Consider the following 25,846-nt stretch of genomic DNA (forward strand, 5'->3'; position numbering starts at 1 on the left):
AGATATGTTTTCAAGTTTTCATGAATTTTAATAGTGTTCATGAGATTTGCATTCGAGTTTACCCCAAAAAGATTTGTTTTCCACAACTCTTCAGGTGGTGTTTCAGAAAAGAAACAAACTTTTATGCGTCCCTGTAAAACACTCAGGTAGTAGTTACACAGGAGAAACACTCACCAAATTTGTCCCAGTATATAAAAAAGCAATAAAATTATTCCAAGTCCAAACTCGCTCGAAATGATAGCTCGTATGCAGAATGGCTACTGGTTACGTCTCCTTTGGGGCTTGGATCTTCACTTCGGAGCTCCCGGCATCTTCTTCTCCGGCCATGGGCGGCTGCTCCTCCTGCTGTCCTTGCTCGGTCGACGCCCCCCGCGCCACACGCGAGCGCAGCAGCATGGCGCGCATGGCCGGCGTCGCGTACGACATCGTCGCCTCGTTGGACGCCTCGGCCACTGGCGCCGCCGCCCTATATCCCCCCGCGATCGACCCCACTCCTCTTCTGATCATCCTCCTCGGTCCACCATTCCGCGCCCTCATCAACGTCTGCTGCTCCTCCGGCTCCAGCATCTGCCTGGAGGTGGCGCGCTGCTGCTGGTGCGCGCTCATGCCGGCCAGCATGTACGCCCGGCCCGACCGCATGTAGCTCTGCCGGTCCGACACGCGCTCGCGCATCTCCTGCAGCTCGGCCCCCAGTGCCATGATCATGGGGTCGCCGTCCCCTGCCGCCTCCGACTGCTCCAGCGCTCGCTGACGGTTCTCAAGGATCTCCACCGCCTCCTGGTGCTCGCCCCGCTCCGCCGCCGCCCTCGCTGCCGCGATGTCCTCTGCCGCCTCCACCCGGATGCGCTCCCGCTCCACCTCCACCGACCGCTCCGACGCGCTCGGCGCGTGCTCTGGCCTCGCCACCGCCGTGTCCTCGACCGTCACGCTCACCTCCGCGCCGGTCGCCGCGTTTCTGTAGCTGAAGACCACTTTCACCAGAGCAGTGGTGTCGCCGTCTGTCGCTTCGGCTCTTGGCACGGCCAGGAACAGCAAGAAACGCCTCTCCTCGTCGGCGTAGAGCTCCCCAACTCGAACAGACGCAGCGCGGCCGTCCTCGTCGACGCGGCTCTCGTAACGGCCGGACTTGACGGACACGACACGAACGCCGGGGTGCACGCACGACACGGCGATGCGCGCCTCCTGGACCACGACGGAGAGCAGGCCGCCTATGCACTGCGCGAACGCGTCCTGGATCACAGCCTCTTTCTCGATGAACGAGAACGTGCCGCCTGTCGCCTCGGCTATGACGTGCATCGCGGCCGCGTCGTGGTCGTTGCCGAAGCCAAAGGTGTGGATCGGCGCGGACCACTCACCGTCAGCGCCAGTGCGCGCGAAGGAGGGCGGGACGAGCTCCTCATAGTTGTTGGCCTGGACGCCAGACGATCCACGGCGCCTCATCATGGTGTAGGTGTCTTGGCCGTCGGAGAGGAGCACGACGCTGGAGACGGCGTTCCTGTGCCGGCGCTCGTCGAGCACCTTGGCGGCCGTGCGGAGCCCCTCGGCGATGTTGGTGCCGCCGCGCGCCACGAGGGACTCCACGGCGCTCACGGCCAGTGCCTTCCCGGCGTCCGACATGCGCGTGAGCCTGGTCAGCCGGCGCGCCTCGGAGGAGAAGGACACGATGGAGAGGCGGTCGTCGGGGCCAAGGTTGTCGATGACGAACCGCATGGCCTGCTTCAGCAGCGCCAGCTTGTGGCCGCTCATGCTGCCGCTGACGTCGAGCACCGTCACGAGGTCCAGCGGCGCGCGCGGCGGCGGCTTGTCGCTGCCGGCCGCCACGGTGTTGGCCATCGGTGGAGCCTTGACGTGCACGAGCACGGCGAAGTTGTCGCTGGACGAGTCCCGGGCGACGGCCGAGTACTCGGCGTGCGTCTTGACGACCACTGCCCCGTTCGACGCAGCTGCCGGTGTGCTGTCAGCTGGCTGCCCGGAGGCCGGCTCCACCTGCTCGTCGTCGTCGAAGACGACCGCAGGCTCGGGCGGCGGCTGATGATGCTGGACGGTGTGCACGTGCGGCGGCGGCTGGTGATGCTGCATGATTTGCGCATCCGGCGGCGGCGGCGGCGGCTGGTGATGCTGCATGATATGCCCGTGCGGCGGCAGCGGTACCTGCGCTGGGAACGGAGGCATCCCGCCGTGCATGAGAGGAGGCGATGCTATGGGCTCGCTCGGAGGCTGCACGGCGTGCATGGGAACGGGACGACCCAGCCTAGGCAGCGTACGCGGCTGCGGCTGCGGCACCGGCGCGGTGGGTCTTAGGAACGGCAGCTCTCGCCAGCGCGCGTTGCAGAGCGGGCAGACGAGGTGGCCGTGCGCGACGCTGGCGGAGATGCAATTGAAGTGGAAGGTGTGTGAGCACTCTGCCGTGAAGGTGGCCTGCCCGCCGCCGGCGGCCATGCCGCCGAGGCAGATGGCGCAAGGATTCTCCTGCGCACGCACAAACAAACACATGATTCAGATGCCGTGATGATTGACGAGCGAAATATATCAATCAAATCGATGATGAAGATGAACTGATGAACACAAAAATTGCAATCTTCATGATTCATTTGATTACCTGGTCAGGGGCTTCCATCTCTGCGACTGCAAGCTGCTGTGGAAACTGAGACGAACAAGTCAGCAGGGCAGCGGCGACATAAAACGAGGCAGATGCTTCGTCGGGAAGGAAAATAATTGTAGCAGTGTTAATTTCCGCCGTGGAGGTCACGTTCGTCGTGCTTGACCCTGACCCAAACGCCTAAATAATGTGAACTTGCTGAACTTCGCGGAAGAAATATGGTCATTCAGTACGTCGTCTGCTTCACCGTCTTAGAAAAGTGGAGAAGGACAAGGACGGTCGATGAAACTGAGGTTATCATTCCCATTGTTTTTGGGGAAGGTATTATCCGGAACTGGAATTTACACGACATGTTCGCGGAAATGACTTTGTGCTACCAGACGACGAGATGGGGCATTTCGTTTTGCTCGTTGCATTAAAAAAAGACAGCGATACCCACCATACGTGTGGCATAAAAAGCATTCGCCCATACAGCGTGTATGGTATAAGCTGGAGGCAGCCCACACGGGCTATGTATGGGCGAATAGTAGAATTGCCATGTGTGTTTGCCTAATTGTCATATACGCGCAACTGCAGTTGCCATCCAACAACATACGACTGTCGTGTGGGCGAAAAGCAGTTCGCCCACACGCGCATGGACTAGGTGGTGACTATGTGGGCAGAAACTAGTTCGCCCACACAGCGCAGCTGGCAACCGCGTGTTGTGGGGCATGTGGGCGACCTCTCTAACGCCCACACACCAGCCTTGTGCTACGTGGCACACGAAAATTGCCTCGATGTGTTAAGATTCGTGCAAACTTAACTGGACGATAATCCAGACATGTGGACGAGTTGCAATGTTACTATACATGTGGGCGTTAGTGTTTTCGTAAAAAAAAACGAATGAAACAACTATTACTACCTTCGTCCTGCCCAAAACAGGTGGCATATATAAATTCAATCAAAAAGTCAATGTTTTCTAAGTTTTTTTTATGAATAAATACTTTCAAAGTTTGACCAAGCTCTTCTTTGCTACAGCCGCCGCCTTTCTAAAAAGATAGGGTTCCTTTGCCTTTTGCCGGCGTCGTCGTTGGCCTGGCTCGTCTGCGGTGGCTTTAGGACCATAGGAGCGGAGTGGATCTCGGCCGTAGCCGATGGGAGGGCTTCGTTTTTTGATCTTTCTTCGAGTTTTTGTTAAATTATTTCTTCAAGACGGCGGCGGCTCAACTAGGCCCCGTTCTGCCTACTTAAAATGTGAAAGAGGGGTCCTCTTTCCCCACTATTATTTGTGGTGGCAGATGATTTCCTGCAAACTATTCTCAATGATGTCGTGCAGGAGAATTTAATACAAAGACCTATTAATTTTGCCTCATGTCCAAATTTTCCCATTGTTAAATATGTTGATGACATCCTCATCATCTTGTCAGCTTGTTCAACCCAACTGTCCCAGCTTAAACTCCGAATTGATTCCTTCTCTAGAGCTTCTGGGCTCAAAAGCAAATTATGACAAATCAAACCTGATTCCTATACATGTATCAGAAGAGGAGGTTCATGCTCGGACTGGCATTCTGGGGTGCTCTATAGCTCAATCCCCCTTCACCTACCTGGGAGCTCCTCTCAGCATAAGAAAGCCCAAAATGGAACACTTCATGTATATTATTGAGAGAATTCAAAAAAGACTCAGTGTGTGCTCTGACTACCTGAGTTATGATGGGAGGCTGCTGATGGTCAATTATTTCCTATCTTCATTACCCACCTTCCTTATGAGTTTTCTTCTTTTTATAAAGGCATTATTACTTAAGTTGACAAATATGGGAGACATTTGTTTTGGAGAGGGAAAGATTTGGAAAGAAAGAGTCCTCCCTTTTGGCGGCAGCATGGGAGCTAGTATGCAAACCTAAAGAGCAGGGTGGATTAGGGATCCTCAATTTACAGTTACAAAACAATAGTCTGCTGATGAAGATGCTCCATAAGTTCTTCAATCATCATGATATACCATGGGGCCACTTGGTCTGGGAAGCATACCATGCCAATGTGCAACATGTTGATCAGCCTGCTGCTGCTTCTTTTTTGGTGGAGAGATTGTCTCAAACTAATGCATATCTACGAAAACATGGCCAACTGCACTGTACTCAATGGTACCTCTATCCAATTCTGGACTGATACTTGGAATGGTCAGCCTTATACTCAAATTTTGGCCTCATCTGCACTCCCTTTGCCAAGACTGATCAAATTTCTATTAGCCAGTTATGGAGCCAGGATGATCTTTTCCATCTACCTCTCTCTAAAGAGGCATTTGCACAAGTTAATTTTCTTCTCCAACTTGTGAGATTGACCTTCACACATATCATGATTTGTTGCAATGTCCAGCAGATGGAACCACTTACAAAGTCAACAACATATACAAGATTCTCATGGGTGAGCATGATGTTCTACCAGTTACTAAACGGTTTTGGCACACATGCTGTTAACTAAATCATTATATTATTTTTCCTGGCTGCTCATTAACAACAAACTAAGCACCAGGGCCATGTTACAACGCAAGAATTTCTCCCTGGAGGAATACTCTTGTTTGTTATGTCATCTGCATGAGCTTGAAACAAGAGATCACCTCTTTTTTCGTTGCCCCTTCGCTAGGGTTTGCTGGTCCTACCTTTGTCCCAACTAGGCTCCCCTATATCAGGCCATACAAATGGATATCAATGATATGAAAACTCATATAGACTTGCCTTTCGCTTTGGAGGTCATCATCCTTGCTGCCTGGGCCATCTGGACTACCTGAAATGGTTGGATTTTCAAAAGGATCCCTCCAAGCCTATACACTTGCACAAGAAAAATCAAGAATGAGCTTCAGTGGCTAGTCCACCGGGCCACGAGAATTTTTTTTCCAACCTTGAAGCCTGGGTTGATGCTCTTGTTTAGTAGGGATTTTGTATCGGAAGCGGATTAGGAGCACTCGGGTGCTCCACCCCCCTATATTCAAAAATAATTTAATAATTCAAAAAAATTCAAAAAATCGTGAATATATTTTTGAACCAAATATGACTAGGTATTGTACTCATATAAAAAGTTTGGCCAAGGAATTATTCTCGTTGACTCCATGGCAAAAAAAAATAAATTTATGACCACAATATAGCATGAGTAGTATACTTGTATCTAGCATTTTCTAGGAAATCTTTGGATCTGGATACAATAAAAGTCATTCCCTATTTAATCTTTTTATACGAGTGCAATACTTGGTCATGTTAGATTCCATAAAAAGTTTCAGGATTTTTTGACTTTTTTTGAATTACTAAATTATTTTTGAATATAGAGGGGTGTAGCACCCGAGAGCTGATATGCATTTCCGTTTTGTATCCCCCTTTTGTTGTTTATATTTTTTTCTCTCTTCTTTCCTCTAGCTATATTATTTATTCACATGTCTGTATAGTTTCTTTTTTTCCTTTTGAATACTTGACTTTGTATTTGTTATTTGAAAATCAATAAAAATACACGACAAAATCCTAACCTTTTCCTAAAAAAACCATACACAAAAGTCATGGTTGAGATATTTGGGCCAGAATACTTGATGGCATCCAATGACGAAGACGAGTAAAGACTGAGGAGGTCTGGGATGTTTGGATCAATGGACCGCATGCATCGAACATGCTGTTAACTAAAGCATGTACGGCGGACCCAACTGCTCGTATCTCTGCCGGTTTGGGCAAATTTGACAATTTTGACCTGTGAACGAAAACATTTCACAAAATAAATTGCGTTGCAAAAAAATTCACTCAGCTGACCGTTTTGAGTGGCGCCCGACACGAATGCGTCACACCCTACGGTGCAGCGGCTAGCTCGCAGGCGTTGCAAGTCTGTCCAGCGTGGCACCCCGGGCCCCACTCCTGGTTGTGCAGCGCCTAGCTGAAAGGAGCTGCACAGTGTAGTGCAGCGCCTAGCTGAAAGGAGCTGCACTATCTTATATTAAAACCGTTATAACTTTTAATCCGTGTATCCGATGAAAACGTGCCTTATATCAATGTTGTGCATTTTTCTATGTTCTACGCAATGGTGGCATTTTTATCTATGTTAGGATCAATTTTCTTGATGAAAACTCTGTGGAAAAAGTGCATCATAATATAACTGTCAGAATCTGTTAAAACTTACAAACTTGGCATGATGATATCCATTGACCTATAGCTCTTATGCATTTGCATCCTACATGAGTTTTGCACTACATAATGTGTACATTCACGCCATGCCTATCCTTGCCATGTTAATCATCTTTAACATGTTCATTTATTGCATGTAAGTGACTGACATGATATAAATGAACTTCTGTTACAGAAAGTTGCATTTTGTAAGATCCATAGTAATTAATCTTGGCATCATATGAATATGAGCTAACTATGAAAGTTGGAAAATCTTATGTCTACTTTATCTCCATGTAATTTTCATACCCACTAAATATTTGCATCACTATGTTTTTGAGACACTAAAGTACCTAAGGCAATATTCTACCAGATTAACACTTATGAATTTCACCAAGTCCCTCGATGTCAAGAGAACTTCGCATTTTGTAAAATGCATAGTAAATCAACTGTGCTTCATATGGAATAACTTTATATATGAATTTGAGCATCTCCATGTCTACTTTCAGTATACCACACGTGTTTTCACAAAACATGTTCATATCTTGAGTTTTACCAAACCCCTTGGCATGAACTTGATATGTTTTCCATTTAGAATTTTGGGCAGATCGGTTTAGTTTTCCTGCTAGCTAAACTTTGTTTTTCATTATTCTAGTAAGATAAGCCTTCTGACTTCCAGCTAGTAGCACCAACAACTAGTTTTTCTGCTAATTCTGTTTTGTCATCCTAGTTAGCACTAGGGTGTCCTAAGCTATCAAGTTCAAACCGACTCACTCTGTACCGACCTTATACCCTATATATATAGCAGTACGCAATACAAGCAACTACATATTTTTTCAGTAGCCTAAAAGCTGAGGTCAAATCAAAGAACATGTGCTCTTGCTACTGACAACAAACATTATAAGTGTTAAATTTTAAGAGTATATAAGTATATATCTTTACAAAATGCAAAGTTCTATTGACATCCAGTGACTTGGTGAAATTAACGTGTTAATCTAGTATAATATTGCCTTAGGTACTTTAGTGTCCCAACAACATAGTGATGCAAATATTTAGTGGGTACGAAAATGACATGGACATTGATGAGGCACGGACTAGCGAGACGCTAATTTGTGCGTGTAGATGGCCCGGTCTTTCACGGCGATGCTTGATCAACAGTCTGTCTTCTTGTTCCTCCTTGCAACCTCCAAGAATAATTTTCACCCACGTATGAAAATACATGAATAAAAATAATGATCCCCTTGGATCAGCACGTAGGTGTTGATGTGATGATCAACCCTCCGTTACTAGTAAATTTTCACGATAGAAAAATCACAGATGATATACAAGATATGGTCGCCCGAAACTCGGATGTTTTCAGTATGTCTCATAACTCACGAATAAACCAAAACTGCCCCATGATGATCCTCCCCACGCCATGTTTTTCTTATAGTCCAAATCTGGTCATACTATGCGTACATGACCATGCACGTCTCTTCGTCTTGAATCTAATGCATGCAACACTTCGTTGATCTTTGGTCTGCTAATTACAGAATTTATTCTCGATCCACACAACTGACGTACATGACCATCGTTTCCTTGATGCAATCTGACCGCATGCATGACATTATTTTCCAATGGCTTCTCTCCTTAACTGGCTTAGCTTCGATAGCATTAACAATTGATGGTGCCATGCCCGTATCAGACATAAAGTAGACATAAGATCGATTTTCCAACTTCCATAATTAGATCATATTCATATGATGCCAGGATTAATTACTATGAATCTTACAAAATGCAACTTTTAGGGGTAGAAGTTCATTTATATCATGTTAGTCACTTAGATGCACGAAATGAACATGTTAAAGATGATTAACATGGCAAGGACAGGCATGGTGTGAAAGTACACATTGCGTAGTGCAAAACTCATGTAGGATGCAAATGAATAAGGGCTATAGGTCAATGGATATCATCAAGCCAAGTTTGCAAATTTTAACAGATTCTGTCATTTATATTATGATGCACTTTTGCCACAGAGTTTTCATCAAGCAAATTGATCCTAACATAGATGAAAATGCCACCATTGCGTAGAGCACAGAAAAATGCACAACATTCATGTAAGGCACGTTTTCATCGGATACACGGATTAAAAGTTACAACAGTTTTATATAAGATAGTGCAGCTCCTTTCAGCTAGGCGCTGCACAACTAGGAATGGGGCCCGGGGTGCCACGCTGGACAGACGTGCAACGCCTGCGAACTGGGCGCTGCACCGTAGGGTGTGGCGCCACTCAAAACGGTCACTTGGATGAATTTTTTTTCAAAGCAGTTCATTTTGTCAAATTTGCCGCCGGTTCGCCACGCACCTGCACATCCCCCACAGCTCGGCCTCCAGCGCCATGATCACGGGGTCGTCGTCGCGCGACAACTGTGACAGCGCTACTGCACACTGCCGGTTGTTGAGTATCTTCACCGCCTCTCGGTGGTCGCCCCGTTCCGCCGTTGCCCTTGCCGCGGCGAAGTCCTCTGCCGCCTCCACCCGGATGCGCTCCCGCTCCACCTCTACCGACCGCTCCGATGCGTTCGGCGCGTGCTCCGGCCTCGCCACCACTGTGTCCTCCGTTGTCACGCTCACGCCCGCGCCGGTCGCCGCGTTTCTGTAGCTGAACACCACTTTCACCAGAGTAGCGGTGTCGCCGTTTGTTGCTTCAGCTCTTGGCACGGCCAGAGACAGCAAGAAACGCCTCTCCTCCTCGGCGTAGAGTTCCCCGATCCAGACCGTGGCGGCGCGGCCGTCCTCGTCGATGCGGCTCTCATAACTGCCAGACTTGACCGACATGACGCGGACCCCGGCGTGCACGCACGCGACGGCGATGCGAGCCTCCTGGACCATGACAGAGAGCTGCCTGCCGATGCACTGGGTGAACGCGTCCTCGATCACCGCCTCGTTCTCGATGAATGAGAACGTGCCGCCCGTCGCCTCGGCGATGACGTGCATCGCGGCCGCGTCGTGGTCGTTGCCGAAGCCGAACGTGTGGATCGGTGTTGACCATTCACAGTCAACGCCCGTGTGCGCGAAGACGGGCGGGATGAGCTCCTCGTAATTGTTGGCCTGGACGCTGGACGGCCCTGGGCCGTCGGAGAGGAGCAGGACGCTAGAGACGGCGTTCCTGTGCCGACGTTGGTCGAGTACCATGGCTGCCACACGGAGCCCCTCAGCAATGTTGGTGCCGCCGCCCGCCATGAGGGACTCCACGGCGCTCACGGACAAGGCCTTCCCGGTCTCTGACATGCGCGTGAGCTTGGTTCGGCGGCGCGCCACGGAGGAGAAGGACACGACGGAGAGGCGGTCATCAGGGCCGAGATTGGCGATGACGACCCGCATGGCCTGCTTCAGCAGCGCCAACTTGTACCCTCTCATGCTGCCACCGACGTCAAGAACTGTCACAAGGTCCACGGGCGCGCACGACGTGTCGCCACCTGCCGCTATGATCTTGGTCATCCCGGGAGCCTGGACGTGCACGAGCATGGCGAAGTTGTCGCTGGACGAATCCCTAGCGATGGCTGGGTACTCGCTCTGCGTCTTGACGACAACTGCTTCGTTCGACGCGGCGGCTGGTGACCGGTTGTCAGCTGGTGGCCCAGAGGCTGGACCAACCTGCTCGTCGTCATCGAAGACGACCGTAGGCGACTCAGCCTGCCCGATACGCACGGGTGGCGGCGGCGGTGGCGGACGTAGCTGCGTGGGCAAGCGCAGACACGACGATGTCAGTGGTGGCGTAGGCTGACCGTGTTCGGAGCCTCCTGCATATTTTTCTTCAGCTTGTAGCTTCTGCCCTTGCTCGGCTGATGCCTCCCGTGCCCTCCGCGAGCGCAGCAGCATGGCGCGCATAGCCGGTGTCGCGTACGACAATGTCGGCTCGTTCGATGCCAACTTTACTGGCGGCGCCGCCGCCGGTGCGGCCATAGATTCCACCGAGATGTCATCCACCAGATTCATCTGCCTCGAGGTAGCGCGTTGTTGCTGGTGTGCGCTCATGCCGGAGAGCATGTACGCCCTACCCGACAGCGCGTAGCTCTGCCGGTTCGACACGTGCCTGCGCATCTCCTGCAGCTCGGCCTCTAGCGCCACGGTCACGGGGGCGCCGTCGCGCGCCGCCTCTGACAGCGCCACTGCACGTTGGTGGTTCTTGAGTATCGCCGCCGCCTCTTGGTGCTCGCCCCGCTGAGCTGCTGCCCTCGCCGCCACGATGTCCTCGGCCGCATCTACCCGGACACGCTCCCACTCAACCTCCACCGACCGCTCCGCGTCCGCCGCGTGCTCCGGCCTCGCCACCACTGTATCCTTGGCCGACACGCTCACGTCCGCGCCGGTCGCCGCATCTCTGTAGCTGAATGACACATTCAACAGAGCGGTGGTGTCACCGTCTGTCGCTTCGGCTCTTGGCACGGTCAGGATCAGCAAGAAATGCCTCTCCTCATCAGCGTATAGTTCCCCGACCCAGACCGTAGCGGCGCGGCCATCCTTGTCGATGCGGCTCTCGTAACTGCCGGACTTGAGCGACATGACACGGACCCCGGGGTGCACACACGCGACAACGATGCGAGCCTCCTGGACCACGACAGAGTGCAGCCCGCCGACGCACTGTGCGAACGCGTCCTGGATCACCGCCTCGTTCTCGACGAACGAGAACGTGCCGCCTGTAGCCTCGGCGATGATGTACATCGCGGCCGCGTCGTGGTCATTGCCGAAGCCGAAAGTGTGGATTGGCACTGACCATTCACCGTCAGCACACGTGCGCGTGAAGGTGGTCGGGACGAGGTCCTCGTAGTCGTTGGCCTGGACGCCGGACGACTCCTGGTGCCTCATCATGATGTAGTTGTCCTGGCCATCGGAGAGGAGCATGACGCTCGAGACGGCATTCCTGTGTCGGCGCTGGTCGAGTACCATGGCTGCCATACGGAGCCCCTCGGCGATGTCGGTGCAGCCGCCCGCCGTGAGGGACTCCACGGCGCTCACGGACAGGGCCTTGCCGGCCTCCGACATGCGCACGAGCCTGGTCACCCGGCGCGCCTTCATGTTGAAGGACACGACGGAGAGGCGGTCGTCGGGGCCGAGATTGGCGATGACGAACCGCATGGCCTGCTTCAACAGCGTCAATTTTTGCCCGCTCATACTATGACTCACATCGAGAACCGAACCGTCACGAGGTCCACCGGCGCGCGCGGCGGGTCGCCACCGGCCGCCGTGATGTCGGTCATCCTGGGAGCCTGGATGTGAACGAGCACGGCGAAGTTGTCGCTGGACGAATCCCTGGCGACGGCCGGGTATTCATTGTGCGTCTTGACGACAACTGTTTTGTTCGATGCGGCGGCTGGTGAGCGGGGGAATGATGCACGAGCGGAGGAAAGCGGGACGAGTGTCTATCTGCGGCCGCACCGGCGGAGGCGGCGGAGGTGGAGGTGGTGTGGGTCGCCGGAACGGCGTTGCAGAGCGGGCGGACGCTGGCAGAGATGCAACTGAAGTGGAACGTGTGGGAGCACTCCGCCGTGAAGATGGCCTGCCCACCGCCGGCGCCCGTGCCACCGAGACAGACCGCGCAGGGATTGGTCTACGCACAAACAAACGAACGGTTTCAGGTTTGAGGTGGCAAATTTGCATCGAGAAACTTGATCTGGAGAAGAATTCTTTCATCAGCTGAATGAAAAAGAGAGAAAGGGTTAGCACGCACGGACCTGCTCAGGGATCTCCATCTCTTGAAGCTGAAGCTGCTACGAAATGAAATGGAAGTTGAATTTCGTGCATATATAAAACGAGGCGACGTGGACACGTATCAGTGTATCATCGTGCAGGCCACGCGCGCGCCTTCCTTGTCGACCCCGACTTCATGAAATAATCAATCAATCAAGAGAATAACCAATGCTCCCTCTGTACGTACGCGTTAAGGGATGCACAACATCAAGGATGATCGATAAATTTAGGCGGAGCGGATTTGCTGACATTGAGTTGCTATATAAGTGCATCTAACCAATCCTTAAAAAATTGAACTCGTCTTTTTTGGGAGTTCGCTGCACGATCCCTAAAACCTTTACAGAGGAGAAAATGCTCCTCTTCTAAGTTTGACAACCAGCCCAACTCTCTTATTTAAAAGGATCGGTGACAAGTCCGGAGTAAAACTCATGTGCCTTGTGCGAAGCACACCGCCGGCCGTCCGCCGCCCCTGATGTGGTGACCGCAAAAAATAGAACCCTCAACATCCGGTGACCCTCGCCAGCTTAGGAATCTCGCCGGCGGCGAGGAATTTGGACGATTCACAGTTCGACCCACCTCGACGGCGGACTGCTTGCACTAGTGTCGTTGCCGTGGCCGTGGACCATGAACTCGAGCGCTTCGACACCTCCCGCATGTCGGGTGCCACGAGCGCGTGAAGAGGCGTCGTCCTGCGTGGTGAAGTACTATATGTCAGTCGCCGCGTGCGCTAATGGTGCTTGTGCGTATGTGTGCTGATACTGCGTGTGCGTGCACAGCCGCTGGTAGGATATGTGTTCATTTGCGTGCGTGCACAGCCTCCGGCATACGCATTTGTGCGTGTTGCGCGTATTTGCTAGCCATGCGTGGATGCATCTGTTCGTGTTGTGCAGGCTGCGCGTGTCCGAGCTACCTCACTCGCGGTCACCGTAGACAGACAACTCTGGCTAGGTGAGCCGGGGAAGGAAGAAGAAGATGATGAAGAGAGACTTCCATGTGGGGTCAATTCGTTTGAGAAGTCAAATTTGAGCTGCTGTCAACAAGGACTTTCAACGGAGTGAACAGCCGAGGGATGACGCCCACGAAGTGGAAGTGTGACGCGTTCTTGGAGTCCCAAGAGCTCCACGGTGACTTCACATGGCTTTGCGAACAATGTCGGCATGTGAGTTTTCAGTGACTTTCATTACCCGACATACCGCAACGTCACCGTGGAGTTCCTCTCTACCTTCGAGCAAACTCTCGAGGATCCAAGGGTGCCGGCGATCTGCTCCTTCACACTCGGGGGAGTTCAGCATACGATGACGCTTGAGCAGGGTTTTAGAACCAAGGGGTTCTCGACATTAGGGGCGTGCACATCGCTGATGCATTGAGTACTTGGGGATATTGATAGTCCCATGATACCTCACACGGTTATAAACTAATGGCAATGGGCGATGGCAGCACATGGCAAGCCCATGCATTCTGAATATGCACATGACACCAATCTTTGCTGCTAGATGATTATGTAAGTGCCCGAAACCTAAGCCTTATACATTGTCTATTTGAAATAATCTCTAGTTTAAAATTTAATTTAGTGTGCACTGTACTATAGATATAAATAGTTTTCTTTGTATCTTCGTTAAAATTTGTAAAGTTAGATTTTGAAAAAATCTATACACACTACATTATGTGTGTGTGTGTGCGCGTGTTTGAGAGAGAGAGAGAGAGTATTTCGCAAAAATCACTTTTTTTCATTCCGTAAATCTGCAGTTCTTGGAGTGAGAAGTGAGGGGTAAAGCAGACCATTGGATGAAGATTGTATGGTTGATGAGAGGCTAAGTCACTCAGTCGATGATGTGGCAACTCAAAGTCAGATCATCCACTCCAAAACTGTACTCCCTCCATCTCATAATATAAGATCGTTTTGCAAGCTAAAACATTTAGCTTGCAAAACGATCTTATATTGACATTATATTATGAGACGAGGAGAGTAGAAGATAGCAACAAATTAGTGCTCGCCAAGCTCTGTTCATGATTTCACTTTAGGGGAATAGATACAGCAAGTTTTACAACATTTTCAAGTATCGATCTTACAGTGCAACACTGCTACTGCGGCAGCTTAGTACGTAGTACATCAGCCCTGCAAGCTTTCGAGGTAGCAACGCCAAAACCGGCATCGCCATGCCATCGAAGCTTCAGGCGCGGCAACTACTCCCAAGTCACCCGATCGATCAATTGATCCCTCTATGTTTCCTTCCCACCTTCGTTCGGTACACACTACGACATACATGTATTACAACAAATCATAGTACGTATGTATGTATGCACGTACATTTGTGAAATAAGAGAAATAAAAAATGATATTTGTGTGTTCACTTTCCATCTTTCATACTCCCTCCGTTTCGTTCTATAGTGCATATAGTAGGTCAAACCTCACATACTTTCTAAATCTTTGGACAAAAACATTTACATTTAGAATGATAAGCATATATCATTAGTTTCATTATAAGTAGTTTCACATTTTATATATTTAGTACATACTACAGATATAAATAGTTTTCTTTGTAACTTTGGTTAAAATTTCTAAAGTTAGATTTTTAGACAAATCTAAATGCACCACATTATGTGTGTATGTGTGTGTGAGAGAGAGCAGTTCACAAAATCACTTTTTTTTCATTTCATAAATATTTAGTTCTTATGTACGGAAGTGAGGGGTAAAGCAGACCATTGGATGAAGATTGTATGGTTGATGAGAGGCTAAGTCAGTCAGACGATGACGTGGCAACTCAAAGTACAATCCGCTCCAAAGCGGTACTCCCTCCATTTCATTCCATAAATATAGTCCCAAACAGCCCGTAAAACGATCTTATATTATACCCTCTCCGTTCTGAATTACTCGTCGTAGAAATGAATGTATTTAGATGTATTTTAGTTCGAGATACATCCATTTCTACGACGAGTAATTTGAAACGGAGGAAGTATGAACGAAGAATCTTATATTATACCCTCTCCGTTCCGAATTACTCGTCGTAGAAATGAATGTATTTAGATGTATTTTAGTTCGAGATACATCCATTTCTACAACGAGTAATTTGAAACGGAGGGAGTATGAACGAAGAGAGTTATGGGACGGACGAAGAGTAGAAGATAGAACGAAGAGAGTAGAAGATAGCAACAAGAAATGAGTGGTTGCCAAGCTCTGTTCTTCATTGATTTCACTTTAGTGGAACAGATACAGCAAGGCGTTACAGCATTTTCGAGTATCGATCTTACAGTGCAACACTGCTACTGCGGTAGCTTAGTACGTAGTAGTACATCAGTCCCCTGCAAGCTTTCGAGGTCGGTAGCGAGGCCGAAACCGGCATCGCCATGCCATCGAAGCTTCAGGCGCGGCAACTACTCCCAAGTCACCCGATCGATGGATCGATGGATCCCCCTACGTTTCCTTCCCACCTTCGTTCGGTACACGCCTTGGATCATCACGGTACGTACGTACGTACGTATGTATGTATATGCATGCATAGTTGATTAGTTGCAGAGGGCGACGGCGGCCTCCTGGATGACGCCTTGGGTGGCGTGGGCGACGTTATGAGCCTCGCGCTCCACCTGCTCCCGGCTCACGTCCCTGACGCCGGTCTCCGTCATGCGCTTGACGAAGGCGGCGAAGCGGCGCCAGTTGTCGGGCTGGAAGAGGTCGGGGCCCATGCGGAGGTAGGTGAAGGCGACCATGCGGTCCTCCTCGGCCTTCTCGGCGGCGGTGGCCAGCACCTGGTCGTGCGCCGTCTCGTCGTACCTGGGCAGGGCGTTCTCGCCGGCGAGGCCCACGCCGGCCTCCTTGGCGGCGCCGGCCACCTGGCTGACGAGCGCCTCGGGCATGCACTGCGCGTCCTGCGGCTGCTCGTGGTTGCGCATCTCGACGCAGGTGAAGTTGAGCACGGCGCCGTGGCGGGCGATCATGCGCGCGATGGGCAGGTACCCGTCGTGGTTCCTGGTGTTGTAGTAGCCGGCGGTGAGCTCGGGGGCGTGGGAGCGGGTGCCGTAGTGCCAGTGGATGCCGGCCACCTTGATGGAGACCTTGACGCCGGTGCTGCCGGTGAAGACGGAGGAGCAGGCGGAGAGGATGCGCTCGCCGTGCTCGATCAGCATCTGCGAGTACCAGCTCATGAAGAACTGGCCGTAGTCGGTGTTCCATCCTCCGTCGCGGCGGAAGAAGCCGGTGTCCTCGGGCCACTGGTTGTAGCTGCCCGAGTCCTCGGGGCCGGCGTTGCCCCACTCGGGCCTGCCCACGGCCTCGGCGGCGGCCTTGAGGCTGGCGCGCATGTAGCGGTCGTAGCACTGGAACTCGCCGATGCCGGGGAAGGACCAGGTGCCGTTGCTCTCCGGGTAGGAGGGGTAGCGGAGCTCGCCGGCGGGGCCCATGCCGACCTGGATCTCGCAGATGGTGTTGCCCATGTAGGGCGCGAGGTGGTCGCGGAAGGCGCGCATGAAGTCGGCGTAGCACTGGATGGGGGTGCGGCCCTTGAGCGCCGGGAGCGCGTCGGCGCCCAGCGAGATGTACTCGTAGTTCCGGCGGCCGCACCTGTCCGTGTACGCCAGGTCCTGGTCCTGGTCCATCTCCTCCGTCACCCATTTCGGAAGTGGTATGCTGCATCCATGCACAACACACGTCAACTATTTGACCAATTATATTGGAAACAAATTACTAATTAGTGGAGTGTGAAGCATTATAAGAGCAACAGTAATTTTTTATTATTTTCGATGTCCGTTGTACTGTCTATCATGGTTAAAGATGAATAGATATGAACAGATTGAAAATTTCTCAGAAAAAAAATTCAACGAGAGTAACAATTCACTTAAAAAAACATAGTTGTGGTCAGAAATCACATGCAGAGTGGGCAGGACACGTGCATACGGGGGCAAGCGCCACCGTCCACAGGGCAGGGAGTACTTTTCGTTATCCAAGCTCTACGTGTCGTCTGACTTGAGGCCAGTTTTCTTTCATTTTTTCAAGATCACGAGGTCCGGGAAATTGTGACCGTCCACGTCCTACAGCTCGAGAAAGTGCGTGGGAAACGAGCCCGTGTCACTTCTACGGCACGACTTGTCCGTTGGCACTCAAATCGCCAACGGAAGCTTTGCCATGAGCGCCAGGAAGAAGATAACAAGTTTTCTTTTCTTAACTATGTTTGCCTCAATGGTCTCCCATCTACACAGTTGTATACGTAGTACTGTACTCATCATAGCGTCTGTCTACCACATGATACTGCAAGTGCAAGTGCAAGTGGCTACAAACTAATGGCAATGGGCGGTGGCAGCACATGGCAAGCCCATGGAACCACAAAATCCAAGAACACCATCTAATTCAGGCTTTGCTTCTACTGCACATGTACGTGTCTACCCCGTAATTTCCAGCTGAGAGTACATGGAATGATGGAAAAATACAAGAATGTACGCAAGGATGATCAAGATGAGCATGCATGTACGTATATATATGTGTACTAGACTTGGATAGAAAGAGGAGTGGATGGAGAAGAGGGAGCAGAGCACGACGTACTTGACTGAGTCTCCGACGTTGCCGCCGCACTGGTGGAAAGACATGACGGCCTGCACCTTGAGCCCGGCCTTCTTGGCCATCTCCATGAGCTCGATGTAGCCGGCGAAGTTGTACTGGCCGGGGCCTTCGCTCTCGGCGATGCCCCACCACACGTCCACCATGATGCCGGCCGCGCCCGCGCTCTTGAGCGCCGCCAGGGACGCCTGCATCGCCTTGCGCCGGTTCAGCGCGCTGCCGTCCTTGCGCACCGTGTCCAGCGGCATCATCACGAACACCGGCACGCCCACCTTGCGCGCCTCCTCGCCGCCCGCGTCCGGGTGCTCGGCCTCGCCCTGCGGCTGCTGGTCGGGCGCCATGGCCTGGAACATCTCCTGCGCCTGCGGCTGCGCGGGCTCCACCAGCTGCGTCTGCATCCTCAGGCTGCTCGCCTGCGCCTGCGCCACGACGGAGCTGGCGGCGGCGGCGGCGGCGGCGGGCGAGGCCGCCGCGAACACCGAAGCGCGCGCGCCCGGCGCCGGGGTGGCCGCGATGCCTGCAGCGCCGGTCTGGTGGGTCAGGTTGAGGGCCATGTGGACGACGACGACGACGACGGGCTGGGCCGGATCACGTGCGACGGAGAGCTTGGACGACGACGGACGGACGGACGCTGCTCAAACTCAGATCAGATCACCGGTGACGACAGAACCGGACGGGCGAACGGGGTTTATTGAATGTGTTCGCCGGTCGGAATGGTTCTGGGAATGGGGTGGAAACGGAGTCGACTCCGGACCTAGATTTATTGCTGCGGCCTGCCTCGACCGAAGGGAAGGAAATGGGTGGGGCTGACGATGGAGGGGGGTGGCGGGGGGCTTAAATAGCGAGACGAAAGGTGGACGTGGCGCGTGCTCCGCCGGTGAGGGCAACGTGAGGCGGTGCGGCGCGGGCGCGGAGGCCCGGGGAATGGACGGCGACGCGTGAACCGGCCTCGAAGCGACGTGTGCGGCGGCGCGGGCGGCGCGCGCGGCCACGTCGGGCTCGGAGGAGGCCCCGATGCGCGACGCGTGTCACCGGCCCGGTTTCGGCGGTCTCTCTCGCTGTACTTCCCGCCATGTCCTGCGGCTTCCGTGTGCGGAAAATGCGTCGGCCATTTTTTCTGTACGGGGAGGGAGTATTTTTCTCGTCCACGGATGGGTGGATTAGATCGGACGTGGTCGGTCGGCCCGGCTCGGCTGGACGGCGCAGGCACAGATCCCGTGAAGGTAAAGTGATCAGTGTGATCATGGCAACTGCTGCATGTTGCATTAGAAGAGTATCGGATCAGTGTATGGGTCAACGCAGATGGGTTCATTGACAGCGCAATAAACAAGTTTTTTAGTATGTACTATAAGGCTGAAGAGAGGATGAGGAGGAGAAATCTGTAAGCACCAAATACTGCAGGTTTTAGACAGACCTATACATCGGAAAGAACGACGGAGAGAAAACGTTGGGTCATGGCCACCATCGCTGAGTTATTGCTTCACGGATTTGAGCTCACATGGCAAGTTGGCTCAAGTTTCACCTGATCCTTCCTCCCAAAGGTTGGGGTTTCACCTGGGAAAAAAAAGGTTGGGGTTTCACCCCTTCCCCGAAAAAAGAAGTCCACTTGATTTGTGGCAAGCGTTTAACCTAGTTTTTGTAGAAGGCGCTCGAACCGAAGTATTTTATCACTTTAGCTATTTGTAAGTCACCTGAATTTAGAATTTAGGAGAGTCAAATTTCATGTGAAGGAAGGAACAGTTGGAGGAAAGGAAGAAGCTCGGAGAAGCCATCTTGATCTATCTTAAAGAGGTAGGCGACCCCATTATTAATCCTAGGGGTGCAGGGTGGTGCAGGTTTCGACGATTGAAAGAAGAGCTGAAGGTTGAAGAAAGTTTTGCATCGAAAGCAAATTGTATTTTCGACTTACACCTAGCTAGTCCCGTATTTTTATCGATGGCCGTTTTATACAGCTACGCTCTACTCAGATGCGATATATTCGGCAATATACGTGGCATAGAATAAACCCAGTATTATCTGCTATATGCAAACATCTGAGCCACAACAAAGCCAGGCGGTACTCCAAATCTATGCGGTTGAGAATTTTGAGCATATGTTCCAGCCATTTTATCCACTTAGGAGCTGTAGCTTTCTTTTGATGTTAAAGCGAAGCTATCCTTTTACGTAGATCTTTGATATGCATCTCGTAGCTGCTACCGTACACAGGAATTACGTGGGAAATCCATCGCTCGTGAAATTTGCAGCTTCTCAAAAGGAACTTGTAGAACAAACAATTGCCCCATCTACCAAAAGCAAATATATCCAGCGGCATGAGTGCATGACGAGACTAAAATCAACCACACGAAATCTTTAATGTTTTTCTTTTGCGGGAAACAAAATCTTTAATGTTAACCACAGAGAAGTTCACACTCCGAGGAGCAAAAAGAGAACTACTTGGGACCAAACCATTCGGAACAAGCATAGATACTAAGGGGGTGTTCGAAATCTCTCCCGTCTGCTAACTCCGCTCCGTGCGGGGAGCGCAGTCTGAGCCGCTCCCAGTAATTGTGTTGGCGCTCCGTCCGCTCCGGGAGCTGCTGTGGCGGAGCGGAGAGTATCCGAACAGGGCTTAAGAACCAACTCAAGCTTCTGCTTAGGAAACAAGCGCTCTAGCAACCACCCCTGAGATCGTTAACGACGTCGTATGGCATGGGGGTGACCGTCTCAATGGTGCCGCCCTCCACGGATGGGTGGATTAGATCAGACGTGGTTGATCGGGTCGGCTCGGCTGCGCAATCTTTTTCTGAGTTCTTATGGTGTTACTCACATGACGCGGCGTAGGCATAGGCACAGGCACAAACCCCGTGAAGGTAAAGTGATCGATCGGTTGATTTTTGTACTAATGCTGAAGAGGGGATGAGGAGGAGAAATCTGTAAGCACCAGTTATTACAGATTTTAGACAGACTCATATAGGAAGACGAAAGGAAAATGTTGGGTCATTTTTTTTCCACCGGGCTCACACCCCTTTCTATTAATTTCTTAACGAAAATATACAGTACAGAGTTCAACCATCAGAAAAGTGCAAAACATACTAAAAGCAACTGGACTAAAAGAGAGGGGAAAGGGGAGGAGCGAGTTGGAGCATTAACAGAAAACCTGTTGTGGATGCTCAAGCTCGAGGTATCCACCACGGGATGAAAACCTGTTAACACTACATGTCTCGGAGACAGAACGGTCCCAATGGGACACAAAAGTGACAATGGCATACTCGGAGACTGAGCAGTACCAATGGGACACATAAGCCACACGACACAAACAAACTCGCACTACGCAGTAGGTATCCAACCTCTGTGAGCAACAAAATATGAGAAGAACCAGCAACCAGGAGAGTCGACGCTCTTGCACCTCACGGAACAACAGTAGCATCATCAATTTGTTGCGCGATCGGTTCGCCAACATCGATGCAACCTGCACCACCCTTTGTACGCCGGCCTGAAACGCCTCCTTGTCCTCAACTTTCAGCAGCCCTGCCCAGTAAAGAAGAAAAAAACAAGTAGTGAAAACAACTTCCAACGGGGTGCGAAAAGTATAACCCTCAAAGGTAGTTTTGTTACGGGTGCACCAAATCCTCCAACAAATTCCGGAAATAATCATCATATAGAATCCCCCCTCGCCCCCGGGAAGAAACAATACAGGCAGGCCCAACACTTTTCCACAAGTATCTAGGACAACTTGAAGTCCGCATAGCCAGGCCAAACACCCCCCAAACAGAGCGAGCAAACGAGCAAGTAAAGAATAAATGACCAGCCGACTCAATATTAGAACAAAATGAGCATGCAGGACCCCCCCCTCGGTTCCTCTCACGCATGTTTTCTCGGATAGGGATCACATTTGAAATAGCTGGCACACAAAGATCTTAATTTTCAACAAGATGTGAGCTTTCCCCACCGGCTTATAATTTGGACCAGCCAAGTTTTTTTCCAACCAACGATACACTGATTTAACCGAGAACACCCGCTTACTAGTTAGAGCCTAAGCAATAGAGTCAGGTATATCTCTGAACTCATAAGATCTTGCTTGAGAATAATCTCACGCCATTGATCCAGTAACTCCCCAAACAGCCTACGGGGGAAAAGGCAAATCAAAACCAACTTGGACATACTCCATCAAAGTACAATTTTCATTAGAACATATATCAAACAAGTCACGAAAATGAGTCCAAAAAGGCACAACAAATGCCTAGGGATCAAGCCATAGACGAGCCAAGCTCCCATTATTAACAATGATCTTCCTCCCTGCCATATATACATTCTTGATTTCATGATAGCTTTCCAGCAGGGGGAATCAGTCACCCGCGGTTGAATGGACGCCACAGTATGTCTTTTAAAGTATCTAGCGTGAACAATTTGTTGCCATCAACCCTTGCTCGTCTCCAATTTCCACCACCATTTGGTTAAATAGCTAATTTTTTATGCAAATCCTTAACCCCCAGGCCACCCATGCATTTAGAACGACATACCCTTGCCCGCTTAACCATATGGTAAGCACATTTCTTTTGGAGGAAAGGTAAAAAGAAATGTGCTTACCATATGGTTAAGCGGGCAAGGGTATGTTCCTCCAAAAGAAATGTCTATGATGCACATTCATCTTCTCAATAAAGTTTTGTTAAACAAGGACATGGACATAAAAACAATGGGATACCATCCAAACTAGAGTCAAGCAGCACCAATCTTGCTGCTGATGAAGCGTCATAGCTAATCCAGGCATCAAACCTTTTTAACAGTTTAGCATCAAGGAAATCCCAATCAACGACCTTGAGTCTACAATAAGAAATAGGGACCCATAAATACCTCATTGGGAGAGAACCAACTTGACAATTAAAAAGGTCAACATAGAATTTGTCAATGACATTGTCTCCTGCAATGGTAAAGACCTCACTCTTCATAAAAGTGATCTTAGCACCAGACATGAGTTCAAACAAATCTTTACCTAATATTAAAGGATGGAGGCTTTCATAGTTCTCCATCCGTCACGTCTTTATATCCGTTGATTTTATATTAACCAAAAAATTGACGGCTGAGATTTAAAAGGACCCTTTGTAGGAAAAAAATAAGTTTTTTATGAGATCGTCCGGCCCACTCACGCACACGTACGCCTCTCACCAAAACTGATTAGTCCACATTAAAAAAACTGATTTGTCCATGACTCGGAGCAAACAGGGAATCAATCAATGTCTTCCATCCAAAAGGCCGCGTCTAAATTCTTCAAGCGATAACCATAGAAGCTGCTCGTGTAGCATCTCTGCCGCCTCGCCAGCTCTTGCTTGCCTCAGCTCGCTGGGATGGATCACAACAGGATGGTGGTCCCCTCGCACACCACTCACGATGACGGCGTCGTGGACGGCATGGCGCGTGATGATGGGGAGCCCTCCCATATGGTGACCTGGAGGAGCGCCCCAAGGCCGATATCCTCCTCCCTGTTGGTGCCCCCACGATCGTGTCTCTGTCACCGGCTCACCCCCTGATAACCCACAAGTATAGGGGATCGCAACAGTTTTCGAGAGTAGAGTATTCAACCCAAATTTATTGATTCGACATAAGGGGAGCCAAAGAATATTCTCAAGTATTACCAGCTGAGTTGTCAATTCAACCACACCTGAAAACTTAATATCTGCAGCAAAGTACTTAGTAGCAAAGTAATATGATAGTAGAGGTAACTGTAGCAAAAGTAATGGTAGCGGTTTTAGTTTTATAGTGATTGTAACAGTAGCAACGGAAAAGTAAATAAGCGAAGAACAATATATGAAAAGCTTGTAGGCAATGGATCATTGATGGATAATTATGTCAGATGCGATTCCTCATGCAATAGTTATAACATAGGGTGACACGGAACTAGCTTCAGTTCATCAATGTAATATAGGCATGTATTCCGAATATAGTCATACATGCTTATGGAAAAGAACTTGCATGACATCTTTTGTCCTACCCTCTCGTGGCAGCAGGGTCCTATTGGAAACTAAGGGATATTAAGGCCTCCTTTTAATAGAGTACCGGACCAAAGCATTAACACTTAGTGAATACATGAACTCCTCAAACTACGGTCATCACCGGTAAGTATCCCGATTATTCTCACTTCGGGGTTAACGGATCATAACACATAATAGGTGACTATAGACTTGCAAGATAGGATCAAGAACTCACATATATTCATGAAAACATAATAGGTTCAGATCTGAAATCATGGCACTCGGGCCCTAGTGACAAGCATTAAGTATAGCAAAGTCATAACAACATCAATCTCAGAACATAATGGATACTAGGGATCAAACCCTAACAAAACTAACTCGATTACATGATAAATCTCATCCAACCCATCACCGTCCAGCAAGCCTACGATGGAATTACTCACGCACGGCGGTGAGCATCATGAAATTGGTGATGGAGGGTTGATGATGACGATGGCAACAGATTCCCCTCTCCGGAGCCCCGAACGGACTCCAGATCAGCCCTCCCGAGAGAGATTAGGGCTTGGCGGCGGCTCCGTACCGTAAAACGCGATGAATCCTTCTTTCCTCTTTTTTCTTCCCAAACACGAATATATAGAGTTGGAGTTGAGGTTGGAGGAGCATCAGGGGGCCCATGAGGCAGGGGGCGCGCCCCCACCCTCATGAACAGGGTGTGGGCCCCTAGCCTTGATTCTTTCGCCAGTATTTTCTATATATTTCAAAAATAATCTGCGTTGATTTTTAGGTCATTCCAAGAACTTTTATTTCCGCACAAAAATAACACCATCTGCTGAAAACAGTGTCAGTCTGGGTTAGTTCCATTCAAATCATGCAATTTAGAGTCCAAAACAAGGGCAAAAGGGTTTGGAAAAGTAGATACGTTGGAGACGTATCAAGTCCCCCAAGCTTAAACCTTTTCTTGTCCTCAAGCAATTCAGTTGATAAACTGAAAGTGATAAAGAAAAACTTTTACTCTGTTTGCTCTTGTTGTTGTAAATATGTAAAGCCAACATTCAAGTTTTCAGCAAAGATTATGAACTAACCATATTCACAATAACATTTAGGTCTCATGTTTACTCATATCAATGGCATAATCAACTAGCGAGCAATAATAATAAATCTCGGATGACAACACTTTCTCAAAACAATCATAATATGATATAACAAGATGGTATCTCGCTAGCCCTTTCTGAGACAGCAAAACATAAATGCAGAGCACCCCTGAAGATCAAGGGCTGACTGGAAATTGTAATTCATGGTAAAAGAGATACAGTCAAGTCATACTCAATGTAAACTAACAATAATACATGCAAATGACAGCGGTGCTCTCCAAATGGTGCTTTTTAATAAGAGGATGATGACTCAACATAAAAGTAAATGGATAGGCCCTTCGCAGAGGGAAGCAGGGATTTGTAGAGGTGCGGCCAGAGCTCGGTTTTGAAATAGAGATGAATAATATTTTGAGCGTGTCAACATAACAACCAAGAGATCTCGATATCTTCCATGCTACACACATTATAGGCAGTTCCCAAGCAGAATGGTAAATTTTATACTCCCCCACCACCAACAAGCATCAATCCATGGCTTGCTCGAAACAACGGTGCCTCCAACTAACAACAATCCCGGGGGAGTTTTGTTTGCAATTATTTTGATTTGATTTGAGAATGGGACTGGGCATCCCGGTGACCATCCATTTTTTCGCGAGTGAGGAGCGGAGTCCACTCCTCTTGAGAATAACCCGCCTAGCATGGAAGATACAAACAACCCTAGTTGATACATGAGCTATTCGAGCATACAAAACAGAATTTTTGTTTGAAGGTTTAGAGTTTGGCACATACAAATTTACTTGGAACGGCAGGTAGATACCGTATATAGGAAG

The 25,846-nt window shown here is 50.1% G+C and overlaps 2 protein-coding genes and 1 pseudogene across 2 annotated transcripts; all 3 read right to left on the reverse strand.

The window, feature by feature from the left end:
• Positions 1-98: 98 nt before the first annotated feature.
• LOC147973801 (E3 ubiquitin-protein ligase WAV3-like) lies at positions 99-2,841 on the reverse strand. The gene is made up of 2 exons (XM_087522252.1): positions 2,600-2,841; positions 99-2,469 (listed from the first exon to the last, which is right to left on the reverse strand). The coding sequence occupies exons 1-2, from the start codon at positions 2,615-2,617 to the stop codon at positions 265-267; spliced, it is 2,223 nt and encodes a 740-aa protein (XP_087378378.1). The 5' UTR covers positions 2,618-2,841; the 3' UTR covers positions 99-264.
• A 5,994-nt stretch (positions 2,842-8,835) lies between these two features.
• LOC147973802 (uncharacterized) lies at positions 8,836-12,440 on the reverse strand (annotated as a pseudogene).
• Positions 12,441-15,600: 3,160 nt separating this feature from the next.
• LOC147973803 (beta-amylase 2, chloroplastic-like) lies at positions 15,601-18,798 on the reverse strand. Its single transcript, XM_087522253.1, has 2 exons — positions 17,969-18,798; positions 15,601-17,059 (listed from the first exon to the last, which is right to left on the reverse strand). The coding sequence occupies exons 1-2, from the start codon at positions 18,535-18,537 to the stop codon at positions 15,943-15,945; spliced, it is 1,686 nt and encodes a 561-aa protein (XP_087378379.1). The 5' UTR covers positions 18,538-18,798; the 3' UTR covers positions 15,601-15,942.
• Between the last annotated feature and the right edge of the window lie 7,048 nt (positions 18,799-25,846).

Source organism: Triticum urartu, chromosome 5A (genome assembly GCF_056163025.1).
Source record: "Triticum urartu cultivar PI428250 chromosome 5A, HENAU_Tu73, whole genome shotgun sequence".
Lineage (NCBI taxonomy): Eukaryota > Viridiplantae > Streptophyta > Magnoliopsida > Poales > Poaceae > Triticum > Triticum urartu.